Genomic DNA, 13,853 nt, shown 5'->3' on the forward strand with positions numbered 1-13,853 from the left:
TCTAATTCATTGCACCCTGGTGCACTTCCTTTCACTGGTACATATCCCAGTTCATCAGTGAAAGTTTTAACAATTGCAATGTTATCTTGTGTCTGTGCTGCATCTTTGGCCAGGGTTGGGTTCCTCCTTGCCAGCCAGGCAGCAGGTGATCTAGCTCCAAAATCCCATTTTAGCATCTGCTTCCTACCTGTTCTCATATCCGCTGTTGCAGATTGGATCGAGCAAAGTCAGAGATGGAAACTAGCATGCAGAAAGTTTCTAAGGGAGCATTCTCAGGATACACACCAGTGAGAGGAACGGTAGGAAGCAATACTAAGTGAAGGAAGAAACTGAGTGCAAAGCAATCTCAACAAAGCCCCAACTGACTTCTCAGGGAGTTCTGAATCTGTGGTGGTCCTTCTGAGTTGCCCCAAATTCAGGGGAAGGGCCTGACATTCATATGCCCACATCAACCAGTCATTGAGTGCAGGCCGACCTGAGAAGAGGTGTGGCCTTGGACAAGGTGGCTCTCTTCAGCAGAGATTGATTTGAGTAAGTCCTCAGTTCTGAAGAGGAGATCTGGATAGTGAGGAACAGGATCCATGACAATGGTGTTAACAGGCTTTTCAGAACTAAGAGGAATGGGGTTGGGACTAGTCTTCAAGAGGAAGTGCTTGGACAAGAATAACCCTCTTGTAGAATGATTGTTTTCTTTATCTGCTAGTTAATAGGATTTGATTCTAGCCACAAAATTTGCTCTTGCTATAAAATAATTTTACATATATGTTGTTCTGGAAACATCTAAGCAAAAATAATTATTTCCTGAGTTTAGAACAAGAGATCCCAGACAGTTTAATTCTTTGATTATACTTCTGCTTTAATAGAGTAACACCTGAAAATACATAGATATCCAAGAAAAAAGATAGAGCAGCATGAGGCACTGTGCTTTAGTTTGGGTGTTAAATTTCTTATTTTAATAGCAATCATACTTGTAAACAAACGAGCTCTCCACTAGCTCTGCAAACACATCCAATGGTAATATTAGAGCAGTACACTTCACACTGAAAAACATGTCAAATATCCAGTCTATAAATTCCCTGTGTTTCATCTGGGATTTTTATAAGAAAAAGGGCATATCTATAATTCACAGGGTCAGGTTCCTGAAGACTTAGGTAGGAAAGACAGCCTATCAATTTGCTTCTCAAATGGAATTTTAAAAAAATAGTGTAATTTATTCTTTAAAGCAATTCTATAAACATGGGGAGTATAGTTAATTTCATAGTGATATTGGTTTAATATGATACAAAGAAAATGCAGGTATTTTTCAGGGCAATAAAATAAAGGAAGTTTTAAAAATTCATGAGAAAAAAAAGGTGATAAAACTTTAACTTTCTTTTCAGATGTTTTAACATTTCCGTAAAACTTTTTGTCCCAAAATGAATCATTGAACCATTGTACACAAACATATAATGAATGCATCTTGCAGTGTCAACATGGGAAGCCCCCTCTTCTATATAATAAAATCCTCTTCTGGTGCATCTTGACCCAAGTTGTCTGACGGCAGATTTCTCTTAAAAGATCTAAAGTTGTAAACAAAAGCATTGTTTTCATCTATTGGTTGGTATTCCTGTTCAATTTCAGATAGGAAGTCGCTTCCAGATCCTGATTCAGAGCCAGAGCCTGATCCGGAGTAGTCCTCGGAAAGAGGGAAGAAATCGTTCAAGTTCTGGGATCTTGTCATTCTGAAGTAAGATAGAAAAATGCAAAAAATCACAGTAAAGTCTGAGACATAAGGAAGATAATCATGATAAATTTTTAACAGAAGAAAATAAATGCAGCCACCCAGTTGCTCATATTAAAAGTTAAAAATTTCCCAGTTATTAATGCTTTAGAACAAAGAACAAGTAGGACTTTTCCACTTGTTTGCCTATACTTATTATATCTAACTTATCACATTTATTAATTTACATCTACCCATTGTAGGCTCATATAAAAATGCTAGTTTTCTTATCACTAAATAGCAATCTTACATTTTGAATTTACTTAAGGGGTCTGGCTTCCTTTTTATAAGTCATAGCCACTTATTCTTCCTTTCCCTAATTTCTTCTTCTTTTTAATCACCACTAATTTCAGAACATTTTAATCACCCCTCAAAAATCACAAAACTATTAATAGTTACTCTTTATTCCTCCCTCCCCCCAAACCCCTGGCAACCATTAATTTATTTTATGCCTCTCTGGATTTGCCTATTCTGGGTATTCATATAAATGGGATCATACACTCTGTGGCTTTTTGTGTCTGGTTTCTTTCACTTTGCAAACATTTTTATAATACATCCATGTTGTAGCATGTAAAAGTACTGCATTCTTTCTTATGGCCAGATAGCATTCCACTTGACAGATATACCACATTTTGCTTGTCCATTCAGCTGATGGACTCCTATTAGAGTTGAATACATAATGTGCTCTTATTACATAAATACAATAGTATTCAATCATTTTCAATTCCTGTTGGTGAAAAGTACTCAATTTTTGTCTCTGCCACACAAAAAGACCTTGCATAGATGAATAATCTATTCTTGCATATCTCATATACATGCCAGTAACTACAATAGTTTTACCCTGTACTATGCAGTGAAACCAAACCACCAAACCAAGAGCCTGAAGAAAAAACACTCTGGACAAACTCCCACCTCCATGCCAAGATCTTAACCGAGATTTGTGAAAGTAAAATCAGAGAAAGTCTACGTACGAAAAAGGGTCAGTTCTTGGAGCAAGGATTCTGTTGGATTCGCCTGGAAGTATGTTGAACACTGGTCCCTTTTCATCAATGCAGTTCGCAGAATTACTATCTGGATTGCAGCGTACCCACTGGTACCTGGCTCTCCGCACAGGAGAACCTGCCCAAACAAGGAACATACATGATTAGTTGGAATCTTTTAACTCTATTCCCTCTAAGAAATGTTTAATTGAATTCTAAATTTGGTAAAAGGTAAGTTATGGATAGGTTTTGACCATGAATACCTAGGAGCAGCCGCGTGCCTTTTGTGTGTATTTCTCCTTCTCACAATGCCCCAATGAAGTAGCCCAGAGTTTAAGGTTAGAGTGGGCTTTGGCACTGAGGCCTGGAGTGAAGTCCCAGCTCTACCCCTGGAGAGCTATGACACCTTCACTTCCCTGAGCCCCCACTGTGAAACGATGGTACTAATAGTGTATCTTTTTCATAAGCTTATCACAGAAATTAAATGCGAAAATACATGTAAAGACCTTAACATAGTACCAGGCACACAGTAAACACTTGATAATATAAGACATCCCTTACTAATTCATGAAATAAATTCTTCATTCCTTAATTTAGCAAGGATGGAGGCCTGGTGGTAAGAAATACTTTTCCATCCTTCAAAAGGTTCACTTTCTCCCCACTCCAAGCACATACTTTGTTCACACAAGGGCAACTAATAATCACTTAGCAAGAGGTGGCATGTCAAGAATTTTGAAAAGGAGGAAAGTGGTTTTAAAGCCCACTGTTGTCCTATACAGATTGAAATGTAAATAGTAACTATTTAAGAAAAGAAAAAACAGTGTTATGGGCAATCATTGCAGCATTTTTTGCAGTAGCAAAAGATTGGAAAATTGAATGTTAGATAACTTAAGGTACAGTCTACAATACTATTCAGCTATTAAAAGAAGAGTCAGTTCTTTGGGTACTGATACAGAACAATCTCCAAGATACACTATTAAGTAAAAAAGAGTAAAGAACACTATGCATTGTGTATTACCATTTGTGTGTTCGTGTTTTTACGACTATATTTACATATATTCTTACATGTATAGAACACTACTAAAAAGATATACAACAAATGGACTGCCTTTGTGAGGGAATTGGTGACTGGGAGACAGTGAAAGGAAGGACACTGAATTTTCACTGCATAATCTTTATATTTTTTCAGCCATATGCATGTATTTTCATCCAAAATTAATCATTTTTATTTTTTAACAGCTTCATTAAGGTGGAGTTAACATACAATAAGCTGTACATATTTAAAATGTACAATTTAATGTTTTGACATATATATATATATATATATATATATATATATATATACACATATACACACCCATGGAACCATCACCACAATCAAGAGAATTTCCATATCCATCACCCCCAAAGTTTCCTTTTGCCCCTTTGTAATCCTGCCCTTCTCCCTCCCTCCTTCTGACTATCCCCAAATCCTCTCAAAACCATTAATCTGCATTCTGTCAGTATAAATTAGTTTGTATTTTTCTAGAATTTTATATAAATGGACTTACATAGCAACTTGTCAAAGGGTTTCCTGACTTTGTTTTAACTCAGGGACTAAATGAGAGGGGTCTCTTCCTTTTATAATATTCTCTGCTAGAAATGTAGTCTATTTAGATACTTCTTACATCTAGACTGCCTTTGTTGCAATTTTTAAAAATAATATTTTTGTTAGAAAAGGAATATGTGTTCATTACAGAAAATTTTGGAAGATGTAGCCAACAAAAGAAAAATTACACCCAATATTATTACCTAAGCCCTGCAAAAATCACGAATTTTTGAGTTTAGATTTTTTTTCCCCAAGTATCTCTGTTTCTAGGAGAATGTGTGCAAGTTATATCCTGTTCTCCTCTGACATCAACTATAAGAGGCTGAAAAAAGGAGCTTCTACTGAGGTCAAGTTCACTTTATATCTCAATGGGACAGCCAAGGACTTTGTTCTTCAAAGACTGCAGAACCACAGAATTTTTCAAAATGTCCTCTTTCCTCATGACTCTCTATTATGTCTATATATACTCAACTGTGTCCTAGCTAATATCTGATTAATTCTATAAATTCAGTATTGCCAAGTTATTACATCAAGATATACATTACAAAGAGAAAGACAAATAAAATATATAAGATACATGAAGCTGTTCAACACTATTATTTAAAATAGGGAAACAGGAAATAACTAGATAACAGAAAGTACTCACATAAATAATGAGGCATTCATTATGACAGAATATTAATCAAGTGGTAAAAAAGGTAATGATTATGGAAAAGACTGCAACTTCATAGGAAAATCTGTATTTAAAAATGAGTAAAAAAAGCAGAATGCCACTCCACATAATAGTTGTTTGTATGCATAATAGTTGTTAATGCAACTACATAAACAGATTTGGGGGGAATGGGAGGAAATACACAAAAATAACTATAGTGGTAGACTCTGGTGATATTTTTCTCGTTTTGTTTTCTAAATTGCTGTAATAATATTCCTTTAAAAATATAAACAAAAGAAAGGCTGTAATGTAGAAAATAAATAAATATTCTCCCATTGCTTTCTTTCATTCTTTTTTTCCCTCTCTCTTTCCTCTTTTTTCTTTCCTTCTTCCTTTGGAACTACTATTCTATTACAATCCTCCCCATAGTTCCTCAATACAGCTTACAGTATCTGGTCTGGAACACCTAGTTTGCCAAAATGGGTTAGCCCTGTCACTGCCTGGAGGCTGGAAGTGAGGTAGTAAGGTGAAATCACAATGTCTGCCCCTTACTATCTGTGTGACCTTGAACAGCTTACTCAATCACTCTGTATCTCAATTTGGGAACAGAAATAGGTCTAATACTGAGATATAAATGACAGGTTCTTAGAATAGTATCTAGCACCATGGTGAGAGCTCTTAAACACCAGTTTCTCTGATGAGGAAGAGAACAACCTTTCTCTGACAGTGGACAGCTTGTAGAGAGAACAATTTAAATTCCCATTCTACCATTTAGTGCATCTCTGATTCTCAGTTTCTCATCTTTCAAAGGTATCAAATAGTATCCCAAAGAGTTCCTGTTTAAATGAGATAAAATTATGTGAGACATCTACCATAAGCCTTTGCACGTATATTTAATATGTTTTAGCTCTTTCTCCTTTTCTGATGTATTCCTAAGGCAGCATGAGTTTGACATCCAACGGCTACTTTAGAAGCCTTGTCTTGTAGGTGGGATGAAAAATTTAACATCTCTTCCAGCAGAGGGCGATGTCTTCACACTATGCTGTTAAGACCAGCCCTGCCCAACAGAAACGTAAGATGAACCAGGTATGGCATTTTCAGTATTTTAGCAGGCAGCCATATTTTAAAAAGTAAACAGAAACAAGTGAAATTAATTTTAATACATTTTATTTAAATCAATATATTCAAATATTGCCATTTAATATATAGCCAATATAAAAGTTATTAATCAGATATTTTACATTCTTTCCTTCATACTAAACTTCAAATTCGCTGCATGTTTTGCATTTACAGCAGTTACTTGCATATCTCAATTTAGGCTCGCCATATTTCCCACATTTCAGGTGGCTACCATTTTGGACAGGGCAGTCTTGGCATTCTCCTCTACTTGTGGCTGATGTGCTGAACATCAAGCTGAGGAAATGTTTGCATACATAAGAAATTACACAGAAAAGTAAAATTAATACCTTATGAGGAAGCACCCAGGTGAAATAGCACATCTTTTCACTGGTATAACAAAGACAACTTTGGTAAATGGGTAAAAAACATATATATAAAATACAAAATTCACCCCAGAGTTCAAAACCTCAGCTTTTAAAATTTAGAAAGAAGTTTCTTCTTTGGGGTGATGAAAATGTTCTAAAACTGACTATAGTGATTGTTGCATGTATCTGTGAATACGCTAAAAAAAAAAACCCATTGAACTGTACACTTTAAGTGGTAGCATTGTATGGTATGTAAACTCCATCTCAATAAAGTTGGTTAAAAATTTGTAAAGAAATCAAAGGTAGAAATCTGCCCCCTCCAAAAGTTTGTCTAATTTGGGACTAATGATTTTTAAATCTACTTTAAGTTAAGGAACATGGTTACAGACACGAAGTTTCTAACCAGTCTACTCAAGGGTGTTGGCAGGATGTTTAAATTCAACAGTTCCAGTCTCTGATGTAGGAGTATCTTGACTTTATTTGGTGTGGAAGAACTGTCGAGATTAGATTACAGTAATTTAAAAAATAAAAGGGAGATGGTTATCTTCCTAAAAGGCCCTAGTTACCAGGTCTGCTGGTTAATTTTGTAATGGATTCCAGAGAAAATTATTTACTTAGAATTCTTCCCCCACTGCTTTCCCTCCCCTCCCCTCCACACAGTCACTAGTCCTGTTTTACCAAAATACCTTCTATGAATAAACATTATCAGAACAAATAATTTTTCCCAGTAATCTCTCCTTATCTTTTTATATTCTACTACCAGTTTTTCCCCAACATCATCACAAGTTACTAATTTCCTGTTCTTAACAGAGATGCCGCAGGTATGTAGATAAACTTAAGCAGAGGCTGCCCTGCTTGGAGTGGGGGGCACCATTTTGACTCCCTGGCCGCTTTTAAACCGATGTCACTAAACTGTAGTTGCTGCCTACTGGCCATCAATTCCACAAGACGGATAAGGTCCCCCACCCTTGCATGGTTTGACAAGCTATAAAAAGTTATAAGTTTACTTTCAATTTCTCTTCCTCTGTCCCTCCATCAGTGGTAAACTTTAAAGGAAGGACTAGAGTTAAAGCAAGGTTTTTTTTGTTTTAAAGAAAATCTCTAATCTACCTAGAACACAGCAAAGTTGACATAGAAAGTTAACTTCAACCTTGAAATTAAATGACCAGTTCTGCTGTTAATTAGTCGTAATGGGCATTGAGCAAGTCTCATAATTTTTTTGCAAGAGGTTATGTAAAGAGCAAATGATAGGACCAACGTAGATTGAGTTTTCTTTGTGAACTACTGTTAATTTCTCCTCACAAGAAACGTGATGATCATTCACCAGAGAACGGATGTGAAATCACTTAATAATGAGACAGCAGCACACACAGTGGAATCAATATCAATACTTTAAACAGATCTAGGAGACAGTATATAGTGGGTGTATGGGCTGGTTCTGACCCCCTTGGCCACACTTGCTCGTGGATTTTCCTTTTTCTCTCTTTATGCGTAACTTTGAAAAGAGTTTAGGATTCACAGAACCATCAGTAATGCCCTGTGTTCTACAACAAATCGATTCGCCATGTAAGCAGGGTCTCCCGGGTCTCCCACCCATTGCCAAACTTCCATTTCTTTGCACTCAGTAGACACTGTTTTACATTATGTCTTTTACTTTTGTTTGACATATAGCAACTAACATGGGCTGAATTGTGTCCCCCAAATTCACATGTTTAAGTCCTAACTCCCAGTACCTCAGAATGAGACTACATTGAAAAATAGGGGGCTTAGAAGAGATAATCAAAGTAAAATGAGGCCATTGGATGAGCTTTAATGCAACATGGCTGCTGTCCTTACAAGAGATGATTGGGATACAGACACAGAGGAAGAACCATATGAAGACACAGAGAGAAGACAGCCTTCTACAAGCCAAGGAGAGAGGCTTCAGAATGAAACCGCCCCTGCTCACACCTTAATCTTGGACTTCCACCCTCCAGCATGTGAGGACGTAAGTTTCTGTTGTTCAAGCCCCGCCCACCCACACCGCCTTGTACTTTGCTGTAGCCATCCAAGCAAACTAATGCGGTAACTTAAGGTGTTTTGAATATGTTTAGTCAAAGCAAGCTGAAAGCCTCGTATTTAACTGGATCAGTCAGTCAAATGAATGGGTTAAGTAAAAAAATTTTTTAAGGTGGTGAAGAATGCTACTGAATATCAGCAAACTGTGGATGTACAGTGAAACCGTGGTATAGTGCTTTGCACTACAGCCCTGAGCTATTCACACACATACCTCTGTGGGTGAGCATCTCTTTCCTTTCTTATTCAGATGAGGGCACAAACCCATAATTCCAACACCACATGCAGTTCTCCTTTGGAAACACCCTAGTTTTTCAGTTCATTTATTTATTTATTTATTTATTGGTTCCTTTTCCAACAAAGAGCTAAACTACTAGGTTAATGACAGAAATATTAGTACTTAACACAATTTCACACTGGTTTCTTTCTTCACTTTGTTCTGATGAATAGCTACTACATACATAAAGTTTTCATTTTTATTCTAGTTTTACCTACTGAATCTTAGTGGGGAAGGTGGACCTTCCTGGGAAATTTGGAAGATGTAAAGACTTACATAGCTCTGGGTGGGGTAGACCCAGCACCAACTGGTCACTCAGGTCCGGGCTACAAACCAGACCTCACGACTCTGCATCTTGTCAGAACACATTAGGGAATTATTTCATCAAGTTGAAGATTTTCCCTAAAAAATCCAAGTAAAGCCTGTTCCCTACAATCAACACTGTTTTATACTTTAAAAAAATAAATAGATGAGTGGTTAAGTTTCAGTAACATTACTTGCTGTTTTTTTCTTCAGTAATTGCATAAGAAGAAAATGATTTTATAAATTTCCAATACTTAATGAGTACGTCTGAGATCATCTGTAGGATTTCCTTTCCACCAGTAGTAAAAACAAGACAACTAGAAGTCACTTCAAAGAAACAAATTCAGGATGACTGTGTCCCTATGACTCAGTATTTCCTTTACAATTTGAGGGAACTTAATGTTTTTCTATTATACATTCTCCCATCTATTTATCAGGTCATGGCCTTCTGCCTTATTTAGACATGATCCCTTATTCACCAAAGGAGAAGAAATTGTATTTTTCTTACAAACTGATCATTTAAATTTCCTTAGTCATTAAAGGTTTTAAGTTGTTTCAGTTCAACTAAACAACCCTAAATCATAGAGAAACCTAACAAGAAATTTCCAAATGTGATGTCTCTCTGAGCCTCTCTTTAAAACCTGGTTTGCATTAATTATGTGTAACCATAACTGTATTTTCACTAAGAAGAAAAAAATACGAATTTGCTCTGATTTTTAAAAATATCATTTCTGAGTGTTACAATATACACCACCGTAACATACTCAAACTTGGGACTGATGTAGACACGTAGGGTAGGTAGACACTCCAGACACTCAGAGGTGCCATTGCCTTTGCAGCGGACACATGGGTCACTTTCTATATTCCTTTTTTGAGTTTTCAGAATTTTATAAACCGTACATTTTCATCCAAAAATAAAAGAGCACATGTCAATCATTTTAAGAGTCTACAAAGCCACATCTGCCTCAGACTTTAATTTTTCCTGGTACCAAACTTAACCAAACACATACTAAGTTCAGCCACCCCAAATCCTTTTTCTTTGCCTACTTTCCCACATTCTGTACCTTGAAATGAGTACGATCATTTGCGTGGACCCTGGGGCTTTCAGAGAAGATTCCAGGGGGACAGGATTCCCGGGTCTTACCTTGAACTGAAGAATCCAAAACCAGAATGGAGGCGAGAGCCAGAAGCAGCCCGCCGCGCCGGAGGAGCACCTGCATCGTGACCGCCTCGCTTCAGCCCCTCCCGCGCGCCGACCTCGCGACTAGGAAATGCGGCAGGGTGCTGTATTTAAAAAAGGTTTTGAAACCTCAAACCCTGCCCAGAACACACGTCACAATTTCCTGAACAAACAGAAAGAGATCCTCATCAAAACCCAGAAAGATTAAAACAAAAAAGGCAGCAAAATAGCTATTTCCACCCATTGTGAAACTGCATCGACTCTCCCCAGGTCTGCGTTTTCAGAAGATTCGTGGTTTGCCACTTGACTGTTAGCGCTTTTTTTCCCATTATAACAGTAGAATCAGCATTCAGTGCAAATTGTGTTTCCTTTCTTCAGATAACAATCTCAACACGAGACTGCTCCCCTCAGGGGTCCTCTGCGCTGTTGAGAGGAAGTAATGAGTGCCTTTTCATCACTGAGGACCTTCAACATAAAATATTCTTAATTTCCTTTTTCATCAGGAGTAGCGTAACTCACTGAGCCAAGCTCAAGAAGGGAAACTTCAAAGCTGGGTTCTAACAGACAAGAAAGTGTTGTCACATTTCAGATAGCCGGGTTCTTCTTACTGGACTCGGTTTCTCCCACTGGGTCGCTGGCTTTCCCTCTACCTCGAGTGTAGTGAGGATTTTCAGTTGCAAGGAACTGAGTAAAACAGAAACGCGATGTTGCATTCCTCTGCTCCTTCACACTATTATGATTTGATTCCATTTGTACCTTCATCTTTTCTCCTGGTAAAAATTTTCAACTTGATTTGTAGGTCCCCAGGCCCTTAATAAGCTGGAAATCGGAAACGATGGGGAGGTTGTCCTCTGTGTGCTGCTGGACCTCAGAAAACACAAACCACTGCCTCCTGTAAGTAAAGGAGCAGCGTTTCGTGGGTACTGGAGGTCGTGCACAGACTTCTGGAGGACTGAAGAGCTCCAGGCACAGGCTCCACATTAAGTCACACAATAAACAGTTCATTGCATGGCCTCGTCCTTGGGACACGTACTTGTTCCTTACTTCCATTCAAGATTAACCACTCTCCATCTCAACGCCTCTATCCCTAGCGCTCCGACTTCCCATTTTCATCCTCACTTGGCGGTCCTTTGACGGGAGGGAGGAGTTTCCCTTCCCGTGTTTCTGGGTTCCTGCTGATTCCTTAACCACTTCCTGCTAAGGACAGCCCTTGGCGTCTAACCGCTGAGCGGCTGTGCCGTAAGTCCTCCAAGGGTTACAAAGAACGCACATTCTGACCCTCAGATCCAGCTGCAAGTGTGTCTAAGGACTCCTCTGATGCAGTAGCCAACCCCAAAATTCAAACCCAGTGAGGTCCCCACTATGGAATGCCGGTTTTGGCTTGGACTAACAGCCCTTTGTTCCCTTTTAACTTTATCCTGCAATTTAAACCCCCGGCATTGAAACAATAATCCCTGTCAATAGTTACAATAAATTCCCTGCAAAACCTCAGAGCTGATTAGAGCTTGTGCTTTAAAAGATGGTAATTTTGGAAGCTTTTTCCATTTGAGTACTTTGGTTTTTTCCTTTGGGTAGTGGTGAATTTTTTTTTTTTTTTTGTAGCCCTCATAAGCGTTTAGCCTTCTCCATTTGCTCTCCTAACCAACAGTTTCTTTTTCTAAATAGCCTTCCTCAGTTTAATTTTCCTAGTCCTCTTCTGTAGACAAGCAGAGCAAATGCAAGTGGCAGCCAGGGTCCTGGGTCTGAGCTGGGTCCCCTCACTTACCAGATCAGAGATGCTGGGCCACCTACTCTTCATGCTCCTATCATTCTAGTTCTAACGACAGTGCGGGAGACCGGTGAGAGGATGCCCACAGAAGCTCGTGGCCCACACTGTGAGGGGGGCATTAGTGGCGCTCTTCTGGGCTGGGTACCATCTTCTTGCCCAAAGTTTCCTCCTTTAAACAAAGAGGTCCCCTGTCTTTCCTTAACCCACAACCTCTACAATAAGCATGTTTTCCATAATTTTGAAAGACAGGTTCTATTTGGGGTTTGATTCTTCATTGACCAAGAAACCTTAAACATACCTGCTCTAGTTCATATTCAGTTGATGTGCCTGTAAAATGGGTTTCCTTATTCCTTGACAATCACCCTGAAACAGGACACCATCATTTCCTTGTCTGAGAGAAATATAACCTAATGCTCCCCTCAAAGCAATGTAAACAACACTTTTTACTAGCTATTGGTTTCAGGGTGATCTGTTTAAAAGGGAACCTGCTTGGAGCACTGAACCGTCCCAGCTTCCCAACTTAGCAGAACACATGTTAAGATGAATTGAGAGATACTGAGGGCAGCACAGAACCACTCCAAGAGACAGCCCCAAAGCTCGTTTCTTTTTTAGAGCTCCAAGTTAAAGATTCTGCCCCTCAGCAGCCTCTGGGACTTGCTTGGCTCTTCTTGGAAAAGGTCTTGACTCTGAACCAGACAGTGCACCTGATGTAGGGAATAGACATGGGACAAGCATCATGATTGATTTCCAAAAAGCCAACATATAAACAGTACAGTAAGAACAGGAAGGACTCCATCTTAAGGCTAAGATTCCATTTTAAAAACCAGGAAGTTAGGAAGTAAGATTCCTAACATGTTCCTTACTAAACAGACAATAACTCAACCCACTGTGGGGGCAGGGTGGGCGGTCTTGATTGATAACGTTCCCAGAAGGAAGTTGCTGTGCTGGAGAGGAACTGACCAATTTCTTGTGTTAATTTTGCAGAATTACCTGGAGGACTGATAACAGAAGAGAAGAGACATAACATCTCTCACTGGAGATAAGCATTTTGAGACAGCTTTACAAGTCTATACCCCCTGGCCTTTTGTCATATTCCTGAAAAATCCTTAAAAGAGGGAACCCCCAGCCTTTAATGCCTCCTCTGAGGACGCGCACACTTTTTCTCTCTATAAGTGCACACCTTTAAATAAAGCTTTCTCACTGCTCAACTTAATTGCGTTTTGTCCCTCTGCACTTTTCCAGTGGTAAGCGTCTTTGTTTCTTTGCTATTTCATTCTATTTTCAAGTATTCACTTAGTCTCCCCTCTACTCCTGATAAGTAGGGAGGGACTGCTGAGAGGTCAGATTTGGGTCTGCAAGTTCCCATTGCCTGGATGACCCAGATGCAACTGCAGCTGTGCGATCTGCTTTTTAGTAAGTAGCCTGCCTGAAAATCTCCTTTCTTTGGGAAGTTCTCAGAACATAATCTCATTCAATCCCATGCTCTGCAGCTTCCCCAAATCCTGGGAAGGAAGGGGCCAGTCCCCACACTGTGCAGATCCAAGCAGACATGGGACGCTAGGTGACCCTGACTTTAGGAGTTGGCAAGGGAATCTGCCCTAGGCTGAGAAGGAGTTCAGTCAACTTTTCTTCTGCGTTTTGCTGTTCTCAGCCACCTGTGGGGCAGCTGCCATTCATTTCTACTCTTGGTTAAATAATTCTTTCCTTACCTACACCCATTGGACCTGCTCTAGAATTCTTTCTCATTCAGAGTCAAGAACCTTCCCCTGTCCAGGTTGAGGTTTCACTTGGTGTGCAGGGAAAGACC

At 39.0% G+C, this 13,853-nt stretch overlaps 2 protein-coding genes across 2 annotated transcripts in view; one reads left to right on the top strand and one right to left on the bottom strand.

The window, feature by feature from the left end:
• The window catches only part of LOC118969226 (uncharacterized), a 91,471-nt gene extending 78,198 nt beyond the window's left edge, over positions 1–13,273 (top strand). Inside the window, exons 4-5 of the mRNA XM_073240039.1 lie at positions 11,078–11,172; positions 13,031–13,273. Of these exons, the coding sequence (XP_073096140.1) occupies positions 11,078–11,093 (16 nt within the window). The 3' untranslated portion in view covers positions 11,094–11,172; positions 13,031–13,273. The remainder of the gene's footprint in view (positions 1–11,077; positions 11,173–13,030) is intronic.
• On the bottom strand, positions 831–10,480 carry SRGN (serglycin). The gene is made up of 3 exons (XM_017645741.3): positions 10,243–10,480; positions 2,731–2,878; positions 831–1,721 (listed from the first exon to the last, which is right to left on the bottom strand). The coding sequence occupies exons 1-3, from the start codon at positions 10,316–10,318 to the stop codon at positions 1,490–1,492; spliced, it is 456 nt and encodes a 151-aa protein (XP_017501230.1). The 5' UTR covers positions 10,319–10,480; the 3' UTR covers positions 831–1,489.
• Positions 13,274–13,853: the final 580 nt, after the last annotated feature.

This window comes from Manis javanica, chromosome 7 (assembly GCF_040802235.1).
Source record: "Manis javanica isolate MJ-LG chromosome 7, MJ_LKY, whole genome shotgun sequence".
NCBI lineage: Eukaryota > Metazoa > Chordata > Mammalia > Pholidota > Manidae > Manis > Manis javanica.

What these genes read in the sequence shown, in the direction of transcription:
- SRGN (XM_017645741.3), bottom strand. Translation starts at nt 10,318, where the DNA reads ATGCAGGTGCTCCTCCGGCGCGGCGGGCTGCTTCTGGCTCTCGCCTCC. An exon ending in TTTGGATTCTTCAGTTCAAG is followed by an intron (nt 2,879 to 10,242) that starts GTAAGACCCGGG and finishes TTGTTTGGGCAG; the next exon opens with GTTCTCCTGTGCGGAGAGCC. An exon ending in CCAAGAACTGACCCTTTTTC is followed by an intron (nt 1,722 to 2,730) that starts GTACGTAGACTT and finishes ATCTTACTTCAG; the next exon opens with AATGACAAGATCCCAGAACT.